General features: G+C 41.1%; 1 protein-coding gene across 9 annotated transcripts in view; it reads left to right on the top strand.

Annotated features, from left to right (window-relative positions):
- Positions 1-19,639, top strand: part of TTC7B (tetratricopeptide repeat domain 7B) — a 222,666-nt gene that overhangs the window by 79,213 nt on the left and 123,814 nt on the right. For 7 of the 9 annotated variants that reach the window (XR_006886346.1, XM_046647625.1, XM_046647623.1 and 4 more), the window contains exons 5-8: positions 338-416; positions 5,601-5,773; positions 14,427-14,490; positions 18,394-18,531. Coding sequence is in view for 8 of the 9 variants with exons in the window: in XM_046647625.1 (XP_046503581.1) it covers positions 338-416; positions 5,601-5,773; positions 14,427-14,490; positions 18,394-18,531 (454 nt within the window). In the remaining variant the exon portion in view is untranslated. The remainder of the gene's footprint in view (positions 1-337; positions 417-5,600; positions 5,774-14,426; positions 14,491-18,393; positions 18,532-19,639) is intronic. The other 2 variants (XM_046647626.1, XM_046647628.1) reach the window with 2 other exon arrangements.

The raw sequence follows: 19,639 nt of genomic DNA, 5'->3' as shown, positions 1-19,639 counted from the left end.
ACCAGTCAACAGAGCAGCAAAACTACCAAACCATTGTAAGGTTGAAGGTGGACTCTTGCAAGATATCTTGCATTTTTTTCTTTTCTTTTTTTTTTTTTTCCCTCAGAACTGATTTTCAGATTTTTATTTTCTTGAGAAAATTTGATTGTGGAAAAACAAAAGCCCATCATTCGTAGGTCAGATTTTTCAGATTTGGACAGACATGTGCAGAATAATTGTTTGCTTAGCATCCAGCCAACAGCTTTTATGTAGACAAAATGCATTGAAATATGTGTATAAAATATTTAGTGTTAATACACGTCATCTGGAAACCCTGTCAAATTCTGTGTGCACACAGGAACTTGACAAGAGGAGTGGGGAGATTTAGAGAGATCCTCAGAGCAGTTGAAACGAGAACAACTCAAAACCTGCGAATGGTAAGTGTGACTAATGACTTGAGTGAGGCCAGAGGGGCCCTTCAAGTGTTTTCTCTCTCCTATATATACATAGATACATGAGCTTTATTGAGATGTAATCTGCATACCATACAATTCACCCGTTTAAAGCCAAAGGTTTTTCACAGAATTGTTCAGCCATCACTAATATTTAGTTTCAGAACATTTTCATCACCCTCAAAAGAAGCCCCATACCCATTAGTAGTCAATCCCCATTCTGCCCTTTCCCCGGCCTCTGGCAACCACTAGTTTATTTTCTGTTTCTATGGATTTGCCTATTTTGGACATTTTATATAAATGGAATTATACAATATGTGGTCTTTTTGTGACTGGCTTCCTTTACTTAGCGTAATGTTTTCAAGTTTCATCCATGTTGCAGCATGTATCATTATTTCTTTCCTTTTTATTACCAAATATTGTTCTCTCCTATGGCTCCACCACATTTTATGTATCTCTTCATCGTTCGATGGACATTTGGATTGTTCCTACTTTTTGGCTATTATGAAGAATGCTGCCGTGAACATTCTTATGCAAGTTTTTATGTGGGCATGTGTTTTCATTTTTCTTGGGTATATACCTGAATTGCTGGATCATATGGTACCTCTGTGTTTAACATTTGGAGGAATTGCCAGCCTATCTTCCAAAGTGGCTGCTCCATTTTACATTCCTACCAGCAGTTACCAGGGTTTCAATTTCTCCACATCCTCCACAACCCTTGTTAACCCTTGTTATTGTCTATCTTTTTAGTTATAGTCATCCTAGTACTTGGGAAGTGTTCTCTCGTTGTGGTTTGGTTTACATTTCCCTGATGGCTAATGATGTTGAGCATCTTTTCATATGCTCATTGGTAGCACTCTCTCGAAACATAAGAAATACATCCCGTAAGGCAGGTACAACGTAACCCCTCCCGGATGCCACTGGGTGAAGAGGTGGGTTTTATCCTAATGATTGATAGCAAAACCCAGAAAGAGCAAAGCAGATTAGATCTTGAGACTAATTTTATTGACAATAAAACTGAGAAGAGAAATATAAAAGCTAGTTAAAATAAACTGGTTGATCAGGTACTAGGATCTCCTGTTGACTTGGGTTCTCTCTCTTCCTTTTTAATCCTCTCACTTTCCTGGGGAGGGAGGTCTGGGGAGGTTCATTAATTGTACCTCCATAGCTTGCCCTTCAGAGCCATAGCCACTGAGTGTTTGGGCGAAGGCCTGGTATTTACTAGAAGCTCAGCAGATGCCACATATCACAAGTGACGTAGCAACCCCATGTAAGATTGCAACTTTTTTTTTGTCTTTTGTCATCCATGCTCTTGTCCTCCCATTATCATGAATCCTTTAAGTGCCGTGGGAAAATCTTCAGCTGGGCAAGGATAATATATTCTCGTCACGGGAAACGAGGCTGTGTCTTCATTTTGGCATCTCCAGAGTTTTAGGATGTGGACATACAACTCTCGGGGCCAGAAGGCTAAGCCTTAGGCTTCCCTGGAATTATAGGGGGTGAGGCAAGATGAGCAAGTTCACACACACCCCACCAAGAACTCACTTGATCTTCAATATTTATTTATATATCGTTGTGATTTATAGGTTCCTTAAGAAGTTCAAATGAAACATTTCAATCTGTAGAGTTCTTTGATGAAAAAACCCTGCAAAATATGGATAAAAATTGTTGCCAAATGTCTTTCCTCTCAAACTGACCTATTCCCAACATTCTGTAAATCTTCTCCCTTGGTCAATATGAACAGCTTCTCCCAAGATTTGGAAACACAAGGAAAGTACCTGATTATATTGGCAAGTGTTCTTATAATTGTTTTAAAAGCACATTTAAAAAGCCAGTCTTTCAAAATTGCTTAAATATGGAGTATTTGTTCATATTGTGGACTCTCGAAAATATATTTCATTAAGGGAATTAATGGCTCTTCCCCATTAAAAGGTGCCAGTGCCTTGAATACACTGTGGGAATCTGCCAGCTACTTACTTCAACATTATTTTTCAGAATTAGAGAGTATCTTCCATTATTGTCTAAGGTTTATGATTTTTAAATCAATGTATTTTAACTGATAAAAATCCTGTGAGGTAAGATTCTGAATAGAGGTATGTTACGAAGGGAGAGAGTTCTCTTCATTTTTTTTCTTCTTTTTTCTGAGAAGTATGATAAAGAGGCTTCTAAAGAAAGTCTAGGTAGACTGGAGCTGCCCCTGGACATCTTCAGCTATTGACTGGTTAGTGTTAACGTGAGGGGCGTCACTTTCCCTTAGGTCGTACTTGAGGTGCAGTGTACTGTTGGTCTTGGATGATCCTCAGGTGACCTAAGTTCCACTGTTTCTGATTCCTGGAGTGCTTAACCGAAGAGGTGCGTCAGAATTATCTGGAGAACTTTGAACAAATATCCATCCCTATGCCTGAGCTCAGAAATGCCAACTGAGTAGGTCTGGGGCAGGACACGAGAATCTTATTTTCTAGTTTCCACAAGTGATTCTTTGCCCAACCTAGTTGAGAAGCACTTCCTGGGTCTTATTCCTGGTGTCTTGGTCTACAGTGGACATCAGAGAGCTTATGCAGCTAATGCCATTCATAAGAGGGTTTTCCATCAGCCTTAATAACTATATGATTCTTTTTAGATTAGCTGATAATTACAAATTTATGATATTCTTATGAGATGGAAAAGTTGCTCTAAAATTCTGGTGTGAGATCACGGAAGAGAAGGATTTAGAAGTACATTTACAGCAACCCCACTCTGAGAAAAATACTCCAAAAAATTGAAATCAGGTGTTCAAACAAAACTTGTACGTGAATGTTTATAGCAGCACTATTTACGACAGCCAAAAGATGGAAACAATCCAAATGTCTGTCAGGTGATGACTGCATAAACAAAATGTGGTATAGCCATACAGTGGAACATCATTTAGCCACGAAAAGGAGTCAAGTACTGATACACGCAACAACATGGGTGAGCCTTGAAAACATTTCTACATAAAAGTTCGAGTCTTCTTTCAGGCCCTCTTCCCTCCTCCCTTTCTTTAATTCTTAATTTATTTGATAGTTACCAACAATTTTTAAGCATTTAAACTACAAGCTAAATAAAACCTGAGTATAAAAAGTAAAAGGTACAATAGATATTAGTGATTGCTGGTAATTTCTCATATTTGATCTCCTTTTCTGAACTTCATTTGAGCTTCTACTGAACACAAGCAAACGTCCTTCCTAATCGGTAGTTCACTGATAAGGTGATGCCTTTAAAATATGCAGTCACGGGCCCAGCCCTGTGGCCGAGTGGTCCACTTTGGCAGCCTAGGTTTGCAGGTTTGGATCCCAGGCACAGATCTACTCCACTCACCAGCCAAACTGTGGAGGCATCCCACATACAAAAAAAATAGAGGAGGATTGGCACAGGTGTTAGCTCAGAGCTAATTTTCTGAAACAAAAAAAGAGGAGGATTGGCAATGGATGTTAGCTAAGGGTGAATCTTCCTCAGCAAAAAAAAAAAAAAAAAAAAATGCAATCACATCAAAACCTCGTTTTAAAAGTCTCTCTGGAGGGTTAACACCCTGAGGGAAAATGAGATCTGGCATGAGCTGTCTGTGGTGGACAAGCAAACTGTTTAGGGCAGAGATTTCTACAACTTTAGAATCTTCATGGCAGACATATCCAGAAAATGAAGTCCTTGCTCATTTTTTCCCTTGATCATATTTTTCCCAGCTATAGTGAGTGGAGGTTGTTTTTGCCAGTCAACGCTTCCAGCAGAAGTCATTCGCTTATATGACTGCAGTGAGATCAAAATGAGACTATAATGGAAGGTTTAAGAAAACAGTTCAGGAACTGTTTAGGTCTTGAAAATTGTGTTCTTATGAGATCTTCACAGATGACTCAGTTGGGGATGATAGGAGTGCATTTGATTTCACATTTTTTATAGACGTTGAAAGCCAGTGGGTCTTATTTGGGAATAATCAAGAAAATTTGCCTTTACCCAGGGGTTATGAGAAACCACTAAGGCAGTGACTTGGTTGCATTTAAGTTTCCTTGTGGTGTTTTAAGAGATTGCACATGGAGGAAAGCCTGGCAAACTTCTCTTCTGGAGCATATTTATTAAGAAAGGCTCATTCTCAGGGGAGATCAGCATTCTTCATCTGCATCTTCCAAAGATGAAAACCTTATGGAAAAACCTGCTGGTTGAAGTTTTGTTTTGCCACCACTGGCTGCTTGTGGGGCAGCCTGGACTGCCCTGGGAGGCGGTGCTTCTGTTTTCAGAGGGATTTTTTTTTTTTAGCTTCTCCTCTTCTTTGTCAGTGGAAGAGTCCAAGCTAAATGAACTGATATGCATCAGTCAACAAAATACGCCTTAGCAGATGCCACACAGCCCCTCACCCCGCACGTCACAAACGGTACTGTTCCAGGTAGTGGGGCTATGGAGATTCTGGAAAAGCACGGTAATCTGCATCTGACCTAGGAGGACAAGATCTAGATATTTCTGGGTTTTCACAGTGAGAAAAGAGATACCTATCCAGCTTCGAAAAAAGGTCTTTCTTGATCAGTAGCCATAGTCCCCACTTTGCCTTCCCTATTGTGCAAGGCTGGTGGGAGCCTTTGGGCTGGAAAGCCCAGGTGCACCAAGATCAGGACACTCAGGTGCTGAGTCTCAGGCTGGGGTCACATAGGACTGGCCCTCGGCTCTTCTAGGAAGGAATACTTTCTCAAAATCTACGCTGGACATCATCTTATCGTCAAGGAAGAGATGCGCATCATCGAGGTTGAGTACTGGCTTTTGCCAAGTTTGAGCTTTAGCAGGCATCAGTTGGGAGGCGATGAAAATATTTGCAGTTCACTTATTATTTATAAGAGCTTTTTGGAAAAGAGCTTAACTAAAAGTTTCCATTGTTTCAGGTATAAAACATGTTTAGTGTTCCAGACTGTAACAGGGGCAGGGTGGCATTTGAAGGACATCAACTTGTTTTTTTAAATTGCTCGCATCTCTTAGTGTATCATGTTTTATTTTCTTTTCATCAACTGATATAATTTTCATCATGGAATAAAAATTTTTAATTATGAGTCTTGGAATAGTGCCTAGCACAAAGTCATGACTGAAAAATATTTACTGAGTGAGAGAGTGAGTGAGTGAATGAATGATACAAAATGGATTCATGGCTCTGCCTTTGCCCCTCTGTGTTCCCAGACAATAGCCAGGCAGTTGGCTGAGATCTTGTTGCGGGGGATGTGTGAACAGAGCTACTGGAACCCTCTGGAGGATCCGCCATGCCAGTCGCCTCTGGACGATCCTCTCCGGAAAGGAGCAAACACAAAAACCTACACCCTCACTCGGAAAGCCCGCATCTACTCAGGAGAGAAGTATGGGAGTTGATGTCTTCGTTTGTAGGTTAGGGAAGGGGAGGAAAAATTCAAGGATGAGTGGAAGTTCCAGGACAGGTTTTCCCCCTAAAGCAGAACCAGATGAGTAAGTCTCATTTACCAATTTCATAGAGATACCTCATTACTTTTAGTAACTTCAGCAAATGTCTGTGCTCTACCAGCGACATTTTAAGTAGGAAAATGCTCTCATCTCAGTGCTTGGCTACCATTCTTAGCCGTCACAGTTGGTCTTTGGGATTCTCATTCTATTTATTGTAAGAACCCAGCATCAGACAGCAATCAGTGACAAAGCTGTTAGTAAACCAGAATTAACCTTTTCTCCTTTCTTCAGCAATTCCTTGATCCTTTTGTTTAAAAACCTGTTTTACACTGAATTAGCTATAAGAAGGAGAATTAAATAATTTGCAAGTGATGTCTCTTTAGAACTTCTTAATTTTTTTTTAATTTTCAATTTAGGACTTGATTGCCTTTGAGGAAAATGGGCAGGTGAACCACTGTGGTCTCGCACGGGGTCTCCCCAGGTCAGGGGATGAGGAGAGGGGAGGGAGAGAGACCGTGAGAAGAGCTGGAGACAGTAGGGGTGCTGCTCATTCCTGACTCCCCCCTCAGAGCCCTTACTTCCCATCTTTGCCTGCTCCTGCAAGGACAAGGCATGACGGCTTTCAGAATCTCTGCATGAAAGCAAGGGGGAGGTGGATGAATAAATGTGGGAACCCTCTTCGATTTTCATCAGATTGGAAAAATGGCTGAAAAACTACAGGCTTCTGCTTGTGAGGCCTCAGAGGAAGCTCTGATAGAGATGGGAGTGACTGTGGGTACTTACGACATGTGTGACTTCTGAAAAGGACAGTTTCCTTTTCAAAGGGGACAGCATTTCTCAAGGTCACCACCTCTTAATCCTCTAAGTTGACCCTGGCATTTCCCTCCCTCAGTATCTTCTTGTTCAGTTTGAATTTCTTGTATAGATTCAGACAAGTGAGCATTGGCTTCACTTTTCTCCTAGGCTTATTTTAATTTAGTTGTCCTCCCACTTTTTCATGGCCTTGTTGGACCAGGAGTTTGCTGAATTCACAGCCTGTGTTTACTCCTTAGTCCTTATCTGGATTTGGAGAACACCTGTTCTAGCCGTTCTCAGACTCTCACTTTAAAAATGCTGACCCCTCATTATGAACTATTTATTTAGTAGCAGGATTGAGGTTCATTTTTTAAGTGATATTTATATCTTAAAAATAGACTCTAGATTTTGTTTTGCTGCTTTAGGTGTTTCTTAATACCCAAGGTGCCAGTATATTGAAGAATTCAGTTCTTGCTCCCTCTCCCGACCAAGTTTGACACATGGATGGAGCTCTGTGTCTGTCTGGGTGCTGTTCCAAGGTGGCCTCACCCCTTGAAGGCAGAAAAGCTCACAGTGCTGGCCACTTCTTCTTTATTTCCTGAACCACTCAGACTTTGTCACTCTTCTAGCATCAGCTTCCTCATCTGTACAAGGAGAATTATGGAGGCAAAATGCAGACCTAGAAAATGCAGTTACCAGTTAAAGGGAGCATTCCTGTGCTACGCTGGTCACTGAGTCACAGGCTTCATTTCACACAGGTACACACAATCACTTCAGGTTTTTTTTTTTTAACCTTTTTATTGATGTAATTCACATACTATACAATTCACTCATTTAAAGTATACAATTCAATGGCTTTCGATATAGTCACAGAGTCCATCACCGCAATCAAATTTAGAATATTTTTATTACCCCAAAAATAAATCCAGCACCACTTAGCTGGCACCCCCCCCCCCCATTCCTCAGTCCTTTGTATTTTCATATGAATTTTAGGATCAGTTTATCCATTTCTGCCAAAAAAAAAAAAGCAGCTAGGATTTTCATAGGAATTGCATTGAATCTGTAGATCAATTTGAAGAGTATTGCCATCTTAACCTTGTCTTCTGATCCATGAATGTGGCATGTCTTTCCATTTATTTAGATTTTCTTTAATTTCTTTAAACAATGATTTGTAGCTTTCAGAGTATAAGGTTTGTATTTCTGTCGTTGAACTTATTCCTGAGGGTTGTGTGTGTGTGTGTGTGCGCGCACGCGTGTGCATGTGCTATTCTTTTTGATGCATTATAAATGGAGTTGTTTTCTTAATTTGATTTTTGGGTTGTTCATTGCAAGTAGATAGAAATACAATTGATTTTCTATGTTGATTTTGTGACTGCAATCTTGCTGAACTCGTTCATTAGTTCTAATAGTTTTTTAGATTCTTTAGGATTTTCTTTATGCAAGATCATGTCATCTGCAGAAAGAGGTAGTTTTACTTCTTCCTTTCTAACCTGGATGACTTTTGTTTCATTTTCTTCCCTAATTACCCTGGCTAGACTCTTCAGTACAATGTTGAATACAAGTGGCAAAAGTGGGCATCCTTGTCTTATTCCTGATCTTCAGAGGAGGAAGGCATCCAGTCTTTCACCATTAAGTGTGATGTTAGCTGTGGGTTTTCATAGATGCCTTGTATCAGGTTGAGGAAGGTCTCTTCTATGACTAGTTTGTTGGGTATTTTTTTTCATGAAAGGGTGTTGAATTTTGTCAAATATTTTTTATGCATCTATTGAGATGATCCTGTGGGTTTGGTCTTTTATTCTGCTGTGATGTATTACGTTAATTGATTTTCAGTCTTTTTTTTCTTTCTGCTTTTTCTCCCCAAATCCCTCCAGTACATAGTTAGATATTTTAGTCGTGGGTCCTTCTGCTTGTGGCATGTGGGATACCACCTCAGCGTGGCCTGATGAGTGGTTCCATGTCTGTGCCCAGGATCCAAACCAGTGAAACCCTGGGCCGCAGAAGCAAAGCGTGCAAACTTAACCACTCGACCAAGGGGCCAGCCCTTGATTTTCAGATATTAAGCCAACCTTGCATTTCTAGGTAAATTGCACTAGGTCCTAGTGTATAATCCTTCCTATTTATTGCTGAGTTTGATTTGCTAGTATTTTGTTGAGGATTTTTGCATCAATGTTCATAAAAATCTTGATCTATAGTTTTCTTATGATGTCTTTGTCTAGTTTTGGTATTAGGTTAATTAATAGGAATAGGAATAATAAATAGGAATTCTATTTTTTTAAAGAGTTTGTAGAGAATTGGTATTAATTCTTCTTTAAAACTTTGGTAGAATTTATCAGTGAAACCATGTGGTAATGGACTTTTCTTTGTGGTAAAGTTTTTGATTACTAATTTAATCTCTTCATTTGTTACAGGTCTATTAAGATTTTCTGATTCTTCTTGAATCAGTTTTGGTAGTTTGTGTCTTTCTAAAAATTTGTCCATTTCATCTAAGTCATCTAATTTGCTGGCATACAGTTGTTCACACTATTCCCTTATAATGTTTTTATTTCTGTAAGGTTGGTAGTTGTGTTCCCTCTGTCATTTCTCATTTTAGTAATTTTAATCTTCTCTCTCTTTTTTGGATCAGTCTAGCTAAAAAGTTTATCAAATTTTGGTGATCTTTTTGAAGAATTAACTTCTGATTTTGTTGATTTTCTCTATTGTGTTTCTATCCTCTATTTAATTAATTTCCATGCTATTCCGTACTCCTTCAGTTATCACCATCAGTTTTTAGCCTTATAGATTGTGCGTTCACAATCTTACTTCTGATTTATTTTAAAGAGAGAAAATCTATTGGGGTTATGCTTGTCTTGGGGCTCTCTTACTAACAAGGCAGGACTGTCTGATCAATTGACTCTGTTGCCAAAAGGCCATTGTCAGCGATTCAGTTATGCTGGTTGGGAGGTAAAAAAGGAAATCCATAGATAATGTTTGAACCTCATTTTGGCTGGTAGTCCCAAACTCTCCCCACTCCTCAGTCTCTTGTGAGAAATATGAGTTCAAAGCAAACTTTAGGTGGCATAGATCCTTCCAGCTCCAGCAAACCACACGGGCCATTCCGAATAGTTGGTCTTAATATATAATATATGAATACAACTGAAAAGCGAGCTCTGCTAGAAAGCTCCGCTCCCTGTCACTATGACTGCGACGTGAAGGGAAACAGGATGCTCAGTCTCTCTGCATCTTGAATTTTGAAGGGAAATGAAATGTAGATAGTCCTAGATAGAAAAGAGGGGAGGGATCACATGTCATGGCCTCTTTACTTCCTTGCTTCTGGGTCTTTCTGAAGAATTTTATTGACTTTGTTTACTTACTTTTTAGGTAAGCTTTTTATTGACACATAACATACATTGAGGAAAATGCACACACCAAATTAAAACTTGGTGGCTTTTCACCAAATGAACACATCCCCATAATTAACATCCTGATCAAAAAACAGACATTGGCAGAACCCGCGAAGCCCTCTTGGTACCCTCTCCCAGTTACTACCCCTGCCCAAGGGTAACCCTATTCTGACTTCTATCTCTGTAATTAGTCTCATTTTTGGAACTTGTATAAATAGAATCATACATTAAGTACTCTTTTATGTTTAACTTCTTTTGCAACATTATATTTGAGAGATTCACCCATATTTTTGCATGTAGTAGTGGTTTGCTTTCGTTGCTGCATAGTATTCCATTTTATTAATATACTCCAATATATTGATCCATTCTACTCGTGATGGGCATTTGAGTTTTTTCTAATTTGGGACTGACAGGAAGAGCGCTGCTATGAATGTTTTTATACATGTTTTTTGGTGCATATATATGTGCATTGCAGTCAGGTATATTTTTCTTTTCGTTATATTCCTCCTTGTAAAAAGCATTTGAGTTGGCTTAAATAATTATATGCATGTTAGGGTAGATAATTAGCACAAAGTAAAGAAGGAGATTAAAAACCACTATTGTGCCAGGAAGTGGATGATGAAAGGATTTATTGAAAGCTCGGAGTGCCAGACAGTGTGCTAAACTCCTTTGTAGGCCTAGGGGGAGAAAGTAACGATCATGAAGTATTAAAAATAGGGCTGAGCCTTCTGGTAGCCAATGCAGAGATTTTTGGTAAGGCTGAGGATGCTGTTTGTAGTATAAAGATGAGGGACTTTGAAGGGACTTGACAGCCACTTGATGGCTGCACCACCGCCCTCTCCTCACCTCTGTTTTGTACGGCCTGCCTTCAGGTCGTCCTGGCCTGTCTTCTCACAGCAACACGGAAGCCTCTGGGCAAGGTGAGGTGCTGTGTGGGCTTCACCCAATCCCCTCCACAGCATAGCTCAGTGGACCTGGGCTGATCCGTGTGAAGGACCCTTCTTTCTTTGTCATGTGGGGACTTTGACCTATGTGGATTGACAAAAAGGGGAAGAATTATAGGGAGGTCTAGATAGTCCTCAGATTGGACCATCAAGTCACTCTTAATGTTTAATTTAAACCCTTTTCCTTCCTTGGTACGCTCATCCTTCCACACAAACCTAGGACCGACACTATTTTCTGCCTTGGCATGTTTAACAGACAGTACGACACGGGGTGGGAATGGGGCTGCAGCTGCTGCCATTGTATTTTGTTTGTTTGTTTGTGTTTTTTTGAGGAAGATTAGCTCTAAGCTAACATCCACAACCAATCCTCCTCTTTTTGCTGAGGAAGACTGGCCCTGAGCCAACATCCGTGCCCATCTTCCTCTACTTTTTATGTGGGACGCCTGCCACAGCATGGCTTGATAAGCAGTGCGTAGGTCCACACCCAGGATTCGAACCGGTGAACCCTGAGCCACCAAACCAGAGCACGTGAACTTAACCACTGTGCAACTGGGCCAGCCTCTGCTGCCATTGTTGGCTTGGATTCTTCAGCTCCTGTCTGGCTAGCTCTGGTTCAGAGGCTATATTTCTCTAGGAATTTCCTGGTAGTGTCACAGACAGGCATATTAAAATTATAAAGGCACCACTACTGGGCTTTGGAGGTGATGTTGTCATTATTTATGGATCAACTTTCTTGTGGGTTAGAGGTGCTTAAGGCCCTCCTTGCACCCAAATACAGTCACATGACACCGTTTCCATCAACGACAGACTGCATATACAATGGTGGTCCCCTAAGATGAGTACCATATAGCCTAGGTGTGTGGTAGGCTACACCATCTAGGTCTGTGTAAGTACACACATACGGATGTTCGCATGCCAAAATTGCCTAATGATGCATTTCTCAGAATATATCCCCCTTGTTAAGCGATGTGTGACTGTAGAATCTGCTTTGACTCCTGCATGGTGCCTTTGACTTTTAGACATCCAACTCCTCATTAGTCGTGTAATAGCTAAAATGTCAAGAGATGAAATGCATTTGGACAAAGTTGGGTTAATTTCTTTTGTATGATTGTTTCTACCATATACATAAAGTTTTCTACCTACCTGGGAAAAATTTTAAGAAACAGCTATTATCTAGCAGCCGTGATAAGATCATGATTACTATTTATAAGTGAGGGGAATCTTGCCCTGGTTCCCTACGTCTTCCATAGAATCAGATGATGAGTTGGTAAATTCATCCAAAGTAAGGAAATGAGCAATTTGCCTAAAGGTCAGCCAGTGAGTTGGTAACGTGGCTAGAATTAGAATGTAGCCCTCCCATTCTTAGCCACAGCGCCGGCGCTGTCACCTCCCCCGCCAGCCCACCCGTCCAGCTTTGGGGTCTTGTCCTCATTGCCCACCGATCCTTGTTTTCTCCCTGTCCCTTTTTATCTCCCACCCTGCCCTTCAAAGCTTCCTCTGGGTCTAGGGCTCCAGTTTTCCAGCTCCACAGGACCGAGGCCTGGGCACCCCCAGATCTCCCCTTGAGACTCCTGGGCCCCAAGAGGAGAATGTCACAAAAGGAAAGCCCCAACAATTTTTGGCTGTCTGCCCAGAGCTCCAAGCTTCCCTGAACAGGGAAGATGGAAAGCATGGCGGGAAGTGAGTCTAGAGAATTCCTAATGAAGGAGAGGGAAGCCTTCCAGTGGGTAGTTTTCCAGGCGTGTCTTTTAAAACTACCCTATCCCCTTCCGCTCACATCTTCCTACCAGCCCTGAGAGCTTTGCCGAGCTCCTGAGTACCCATCTTGCCTCGAAAGAGTGAAGGAAGTGGAATGAGAATCAGTTAATGTGCTACTTGTTAGCAGCTCTGGTAAAAATAACGCAACCTAGCACCTAAGCAGGCTGGATGGCTCAAATGGAATTTGGAGATTATCTGTGGGCAGAATTGGCTACTGTTAAGTCACAATTAGCATGGGTTCTCTCTTTTCAATTAGTCTGGACAATGCAGAACTGGGTAACCATGAAAAAAAGGTTAATGTTACTGCTTTATTTGTAAGGCCCCAGTTGCATGTAAGCACGAGCCAGGACGTCAGGAAATGATTGCTAGATGGACACACACACACACACACACACACACGGGAGCACTCTTCATTCAGAGCCTGTAGGCTCTCTTTCTGAATTTAAGGGGAAAGATCTGTTCCATCTTCTAAAAACCCAGATCACCTCAAACTGCCTCTTTTAAGGAAGTCACCAAAAATCCCAAATCTTGCTCCTCATTCACAGGTCAGCCACTTCATAAAATTTTAGCCCTGCATGAGCAATGGGGACCCTCTCCCAGATGGTTTCCCTACCTCTAGGGACGTCAGAGTTGTAAAAAGAGTGCCAGGCACTGTGCTCTTTTTGTCCTGCTCTTCCTGGTCCTTTCATGCGATATAAAGTTTGCCAGCGTTTCAGAGGGAACAAGTATTTATAATGATTTGAAACACATTTTTTTTTTGCCTTTTTTTTTTTAAATCATCCCATCTCTTAAATGATTGTAATGTTACCCCTGGGAAGATGTAAATTTAGTCCTTATTTAGTCATCTCCCAAACATCCAGGAGTTTTTTTTAACCATCTTCATTTTGATTGCACTCTTCTTCCATTCCATGGAAAAGAGTTGAGTTTGGCCCCATTGGTGATAACATTCAGAATTCTACTCGAAAGATTCTGGAGTTTTAGAACAGGAAAAAAAATGCTGGAAGTCTTTAAAAATACTCAAAGCACAAAAAAATAGGATCTAGACAATGGAGATTGGGGTTATGGTTGGGTTTTATTGTTCTTTAATCCTGAGCAATATTGAGCTTAAGAGCTTTTTCTTTTAATCCAAGATGTTAGAGTTCAGCCAAATTCCATATAACAGATTAAGACAGCTCTTGCATGCCGCCCCATAATAAAACATGTGTGTTTAAGTAAGATAGCTCGGTACATTTTTACAGTATTCTAGAAATTATTCAAACTCTAAAATTGCTTCCAATCTCTTTTTTCATCTAAATGGCAATATAAGATATGCCAGCTAGCAAGTAAGAGGTAAGAAAAGTACTGTTTAGTGAAATGTCTGCAATTTATGCCTCTATAACGGGTTTAGGAGAAAGCTTGTATTATTTAGATAATGTCAGTTTGTAGCAATCTAAATTTCTGCCTCTATAATAGGCATATATGTTATTTGGGCTTTTAACTTGGTTTTTACAGCTTTACTTCGCCCTGCTGCCTGTTATTAAAATGCACAGTTAAAATGTATAATTCCACAGATTACCATAGAAATAAGCAAATTAATTCAGGTGTCCAGATTATACCATATTTTTCATGGATTCTGTATAACAATCTAGAAGCTTTAGCATTCAGTTCTACTCGTAGTCATGTATTTTGTGTTACTTTGAAATTGCCGTATATCAAAGTTGGTTTTCTTTATGCAGCATTTTTTGTCCTCAAGAAAATACTGAAGAAGCCCTGTTGTTATTGCTGATTAGTGAGTCAATGGTAAGCAGAATGTGTTTTTACATTTCTTTCCCCTGTTCCTATAGTCCCTTTTTTGATATGCAACTCCATCAGTATAATGACTTTTTCTTGGGAAAAGAATACTTTCTACAGGGGATACCTGGGTGGGAAAAAAGCAATACAGGTTTAAAAAGGGGGATGTTTCTTAATTCTTGGACTGGCTAGAAATGTCCTTTGGTCAGCCAAGAGCATGGAGCTTCTCTTCCCTTAGCAATTAGCAGGCATCTGAGTTCATTCATTTATCCAAGTATTGATTAAACACTAACACAACTGTCTATAGGTAAACTACAGCTAAAATGACCACCCAAGGACCCTTAAAAGGGAGAAGAAGCCCCGAAAAGGATCCTTTATGAGCCTTCTCAGTTTGCCTTGGTGGGAGGGAGAATTTGAGGATAAATCACTCGTTGGATATGTGAACCCCTGGTTTTTAGAGCAGGAGCCTGATGAAACTGCCTCATCCTCTTGCACAGGTCCGTCCTCTCCCCAGGCCCCCACCTGTTCCCCAGGCATTGCACATTCCCAGGCCGTGAGAGCTCACTCCTGTTACCTGGCTCTGCTGTTGTGAGAGAGTTTTTGCCAGACCATCAGATTCCTTTGAAATGTTTTTTAGCGTTTGGCCAGGATATCAAATTTTAGGTCTAGAATTTCATCGCTCATCATTTATTTACTTTACTCTGCATATCGCTAGGCAGGATGACCCTGGCTTGAACCATTTGGAGTAGTACGTGTGATAGTAGTTAATACCTTGGCAGGTAAATGGGGTGTGTTGAGCACCTGAGCAGAACGGCAAGCTCCTGGAACTTGAAAGGACCTAGAGGTCCTCACATCCATTCACTCATTTTGCGGATGAGGAACCTGAGGCCCAGAGCAGGCAAAATGGATGCATCACGCAGTGGTCTCTTGCTCTTTCTGGTAGATTGTACTGCCTCCTCCCACCTCTCCCATCCCACAGAGCAGGCAGGAGGAGAAAGGGGAGGAAAAGGAATCATAACTGAAGCCAGAGAAGGTGCTCCCCTTCTTCTCCAAGCACGCAGTTTAAATGGGGGTTTGAAATACACTCAGGTGAAAAAGACTTAGAAGTGGAGCGCAAGAAGAACGTGTGTGCTGAGTGAAGGAGGGATCGGAAGAGGCTGGGGTTAGTCAGGGAGGGTAGCCTTCTTGCCTTCATTTAAAGCTTTGGGGTTTTTCGTTCTGCGAAATGGCCCAGAGATGTTTACAAGAGCAAGACTGCTTGAGTTACCACTTCTTTTTATTTGGAAGCTCCTTGACGTCATTGGCCTTACTTCCTCTGAAGGAAACAGGTTGCCCCCTTGGCTCATCTTTCCTTGACTCTCAGCTGGGAACTTAGGACGGTGTCATTTACATTCTCTACTCTGCCTTGGCACAATCAGGGAAGGCATATATGTTAACAGGCTGGCACTGGTGGCATCCAGTAACTGTTTATCAGATGAGCAAGTCTCACTGTGCTTCATCATCATCATCGATGAGGGCCAGCTCATGTTGGCCTCCAAGCTAATATTCCCTCGTTCTAAGCCAGACTCTTCACCACTTGGCAGTTAACTTCCTTTGGGCAAGCTTGGTTGGTTACATTGTAAAAGTTCTGAAAGCATGGTGACCACACATTTTTAGATTTCTTGAACAATTCTGTTTGAAAATATTGTGTTCCATTGTCAGATCATGTTTTCCAGGTTAGAATTTGGAAAACATGGCCGCATGTCTAAAATGCTTGCTCTAAGTGTAGAGGTCTTGGGAATGATGTCTCCAGCTCTCCTGCTCCTTAATTGAAGTGATAGAAACTAAGAATTCTAGAAGTTCGAATCCCTTTGAGACAGTCATATTTGGCTCTGTGGTCTTAAATTTTCGGAAAATCTCTTCAGAAGCTGGTGAAATCCAATGACATCATCAGTAAATTTGAAGGACTAGGTTTCCAACCAAAATAATTATGTTCTCCTTGTAAATCATTCCGTAATTATGTAGGTAGAAACCTAAATTAAGTTGCCTTGGGATGCCTTTTTTCATGTCCCTTGACTCCTTGATTTTTCAGTTTTTAGACAGAAAATGAATGTGCTCAATTTCAGAACCAAAACGAGAATTGCTGTGCTTTTTTGGTGTCTGAGAAAATTGTATTCTTCGTTGGTTCTGACTTTAACTTAGAAGCATAAATTTGTCCATAGTCTCTCCACCTACCAGAAATCATGTGGAATTGTACTGCTTTCTCACTTCAAATGAAATTAGCTTTCCCCAGGAGAAAAGGGTTATCAGAGCTATATTTGCACAACTACCACTGAGACGGTATTCTTGGATATTTATTGTTTGTGAATCTCTTTGATGTTCTATATTGTACCTTTTTAATCAAAAGGCACTGATAGACTCTCTAAAAATTTTTTTAAAAAGAATGCATTTGGCATAACTTGAAAATCTCTCTTAAATAGTATTTTGTTTTGTTTTGTTCTCTTCCAGGCATTGGTCTCAGTATGGAACATTTATAGCAAATAAATAAGATGAGACCACTTATAGCAGTCCCTATTTGCCTCAGAGCTTCTTTTGTTGGCTCAGAAGTCATTCCTAACAAGAAAAACTTAGAATGAAATCTTCAAAAGCAGGCTTGTTTCCATGAGAGATGACTCACTTTGTAGGAAGTGGCCTGTCTTATACATTCTTATTTGTCTCTGACATTTAAGAGCAAGGAGTTTTAAAGTGAGTAAGTACTGATGGGTGGCTGAAAGTAAATGCCTTGGACTCACACACAAAAAGCAAGCATTTTGTCTCATTAGTGAGAGAGAAGGTGTTTGCGTAGCCTTTCCGAATGTCAGGCTGGAAGATAAACATCAGCCTGGACAAGTGGCCCTGATCCCTCATGTACCACTTTTTCACAGGGAAAACTGAGGAGCCCGCTCTGTGCTCCTAGGAACAGATAGATCTGGGACTTCCATTAATTAGCAGGGGGAAAAAAGACAGGCAAAGTCTTAAGTGTACTGATTCTGAACTCCTATTAGGGAGAAAAGGAAAATGAGCCAGCAGTTAGAGTCTCTAATACATGTGATATGTCTGGAGGAATCTGTAGAAAAATTAAATTTCAAAAGGAGTGAAAACAAGTTGCTGTAAAGAGCATTTGATTTCTAGATAGATGAGATTAATAAGCTTGAATGTGCCTGCTTTATTTCTGTGCTAAGCAGCGGAGATGTGAAATAGGCAAGGTGCTCTCTTGAGTCCTCTGTGGTAATGTCTTTTAAAGCCAAAATCTGTTTGCTTCTTGCTTTCTCATATGCATCTGTTTTGTGCATCCCTAAGCAAGACTGAATTAGTCTTTGTAGTCTGTTCCAGTGAAGATGTCATATAGGGATTTGAATGTTGCTTTGGTGATAGAGGAAAAGTGTGATATATCTCTGTAGGATGGATGGAATTTGATGACACCATTTGATGATGGGACGTGTGGGGCTGGAACTTTTCTGCCACTCTTTAGAGCAGAAGCAGGATCTACAAGTGGGGCGCAGCAGGGCCTCACTTGATGGATTATTCTGCTGTTCCAGAGCACTGCTGTGTCTGCAGCGAGGCAGTCTGTGAACCTGAGCCCAGGAACGATCACCCTGCCTTGCATCAGCTCCTAAAGCTTCCTCCAGACACCTGCTGACAGGTACAAGTGTCCTCTAGGATCACACGTCCAGGCCTTCAGTGTTGGCATAATACCATGTACCATGTGCCCTGGTGCTCTGGGGATTGAATAAACGACCGGAGGTGACAAGCCCCTTACTCATTCCTGCCCTTGTCTCCAGGCCCTTGGCAAGCTGTTAGGGGCAGGAAGGCCCAGATTCTTCTCTTTACAAAGTGATAGTTATGTGCATGGGCTGGCTCATCATCTTCTTCTGTCTTCCATGTTGTTTTCAGGCCAACCGCGATGCTGTGCTGAGCAGGATACCCGAGCACAAGAGCGACCGTCTCATCAGTTTGCAGAGCGCATCTGTGGTCTATGATTTACTGACCATCGCTCTTGGAAGAAGAGGCCAGTATGAGATGCTGTCAGAGGTACAGCCCTTGAGTCTGGTTGACTTCCAGGTGGTGTGTGGTGCTGGTAGTGTAAGCACTGGGAAGAGCTGTGAGACCCAGTCCTGGCCTCCACTCTGTCATGGCAGCCATGTGACCTTGGTTCCATCATTTAACTTTGGTTTTCTCCTCTGTAAAATGGGAATTGGGCTAAATGATTAGATGGGGGAATGCATTGGCAGTCCCTTCCTACCAATGGTCCATAAACCCACTGGCTATGAGATTGTGTGTGAGGGGAGGAAAGCATTTCTCAAGAAGTTTCTCTTTCGATGTAATTTCCACCATAACCAAAAATCTCCCATCTTTGATATTAATTTCCTTATAAAATAGGTTTCATCTTATTTAAAGTACCAATGCATAACTCTGGTGAAATGGCGACTTCAGGTGAGTGTGTTGTCAGGTGAGCTGATGTAGGCTTTCATGAAAGGAAACTGTCTTCATTTAGAGTCTTTTGCTTGTTCACAAGAGACCTCAGTTGATTACAGATCTTGTATGAGGTACCGTCATCTCATTCCCTCAACTGCTAAGAAATATTTAGGATGGAATGTTGACTGTTTTACAGTTTCAGAAGAATCTGGTTAATCTTGGGCTGTGGTGGTGCATTATTGACTTGTTGCCCAGAATACCGAGTTCCACCGTGGTGAGAGAGATAAGCAAGTAACAAGATCTTTTTATCTTTTCTGTAGTGGAGAGAAAAGAAAGAAAGAAAGAAAGGAAGAAAGAAAACAACTCATTTTGTTAAAATGAACTTTTCCATGTTATTTATCCTTCTTTTTCTAAATTTATACACATTGCAACAGCCTCTGGGCACGAGGACAGGGAATGAAATGCAGTAACAGATTGGCTGAAATCAGATAAGCACCCGACTCACCCTCTAGCCTGCCGGTGCATCGTCACATTAGGCAGGAGCCTTGGAGAACAGATGAGCCTGCGTGGCTTGGATCTTTTTTTAGTCTTTGGTTTGGTGACTATACAGGGCAATGGTTACTCAGTCTTCAAAAAAAGCCCCTCACAATCCAGCTAGATAAAGCCGTGGGTCCAGATGTTCCTGTCACACACAGTACACCCCCTGGGGCTCTGCCCCGGCTTA

The sequence above is a fragment of the Equus quagga genome, chromosome 20, assembly GCF_021613505.1.
Source record: "Equus quagga isolate Etosha38 chromosome 20, UCLA_HA_Equagga_1.0, whole genome shotgun sequence".
In the NCBI taxonomy this organism is placed as follows: Eukaryota; Metazoa; Chordata; class Mammalia; order Perissodactyla; family Equidae; genus Equus; species Equus quagga.
Note: the sequence above shows the minus strand (reverse complement) of the source record. Positions and strands in the feature narration are given on the sequence as shown.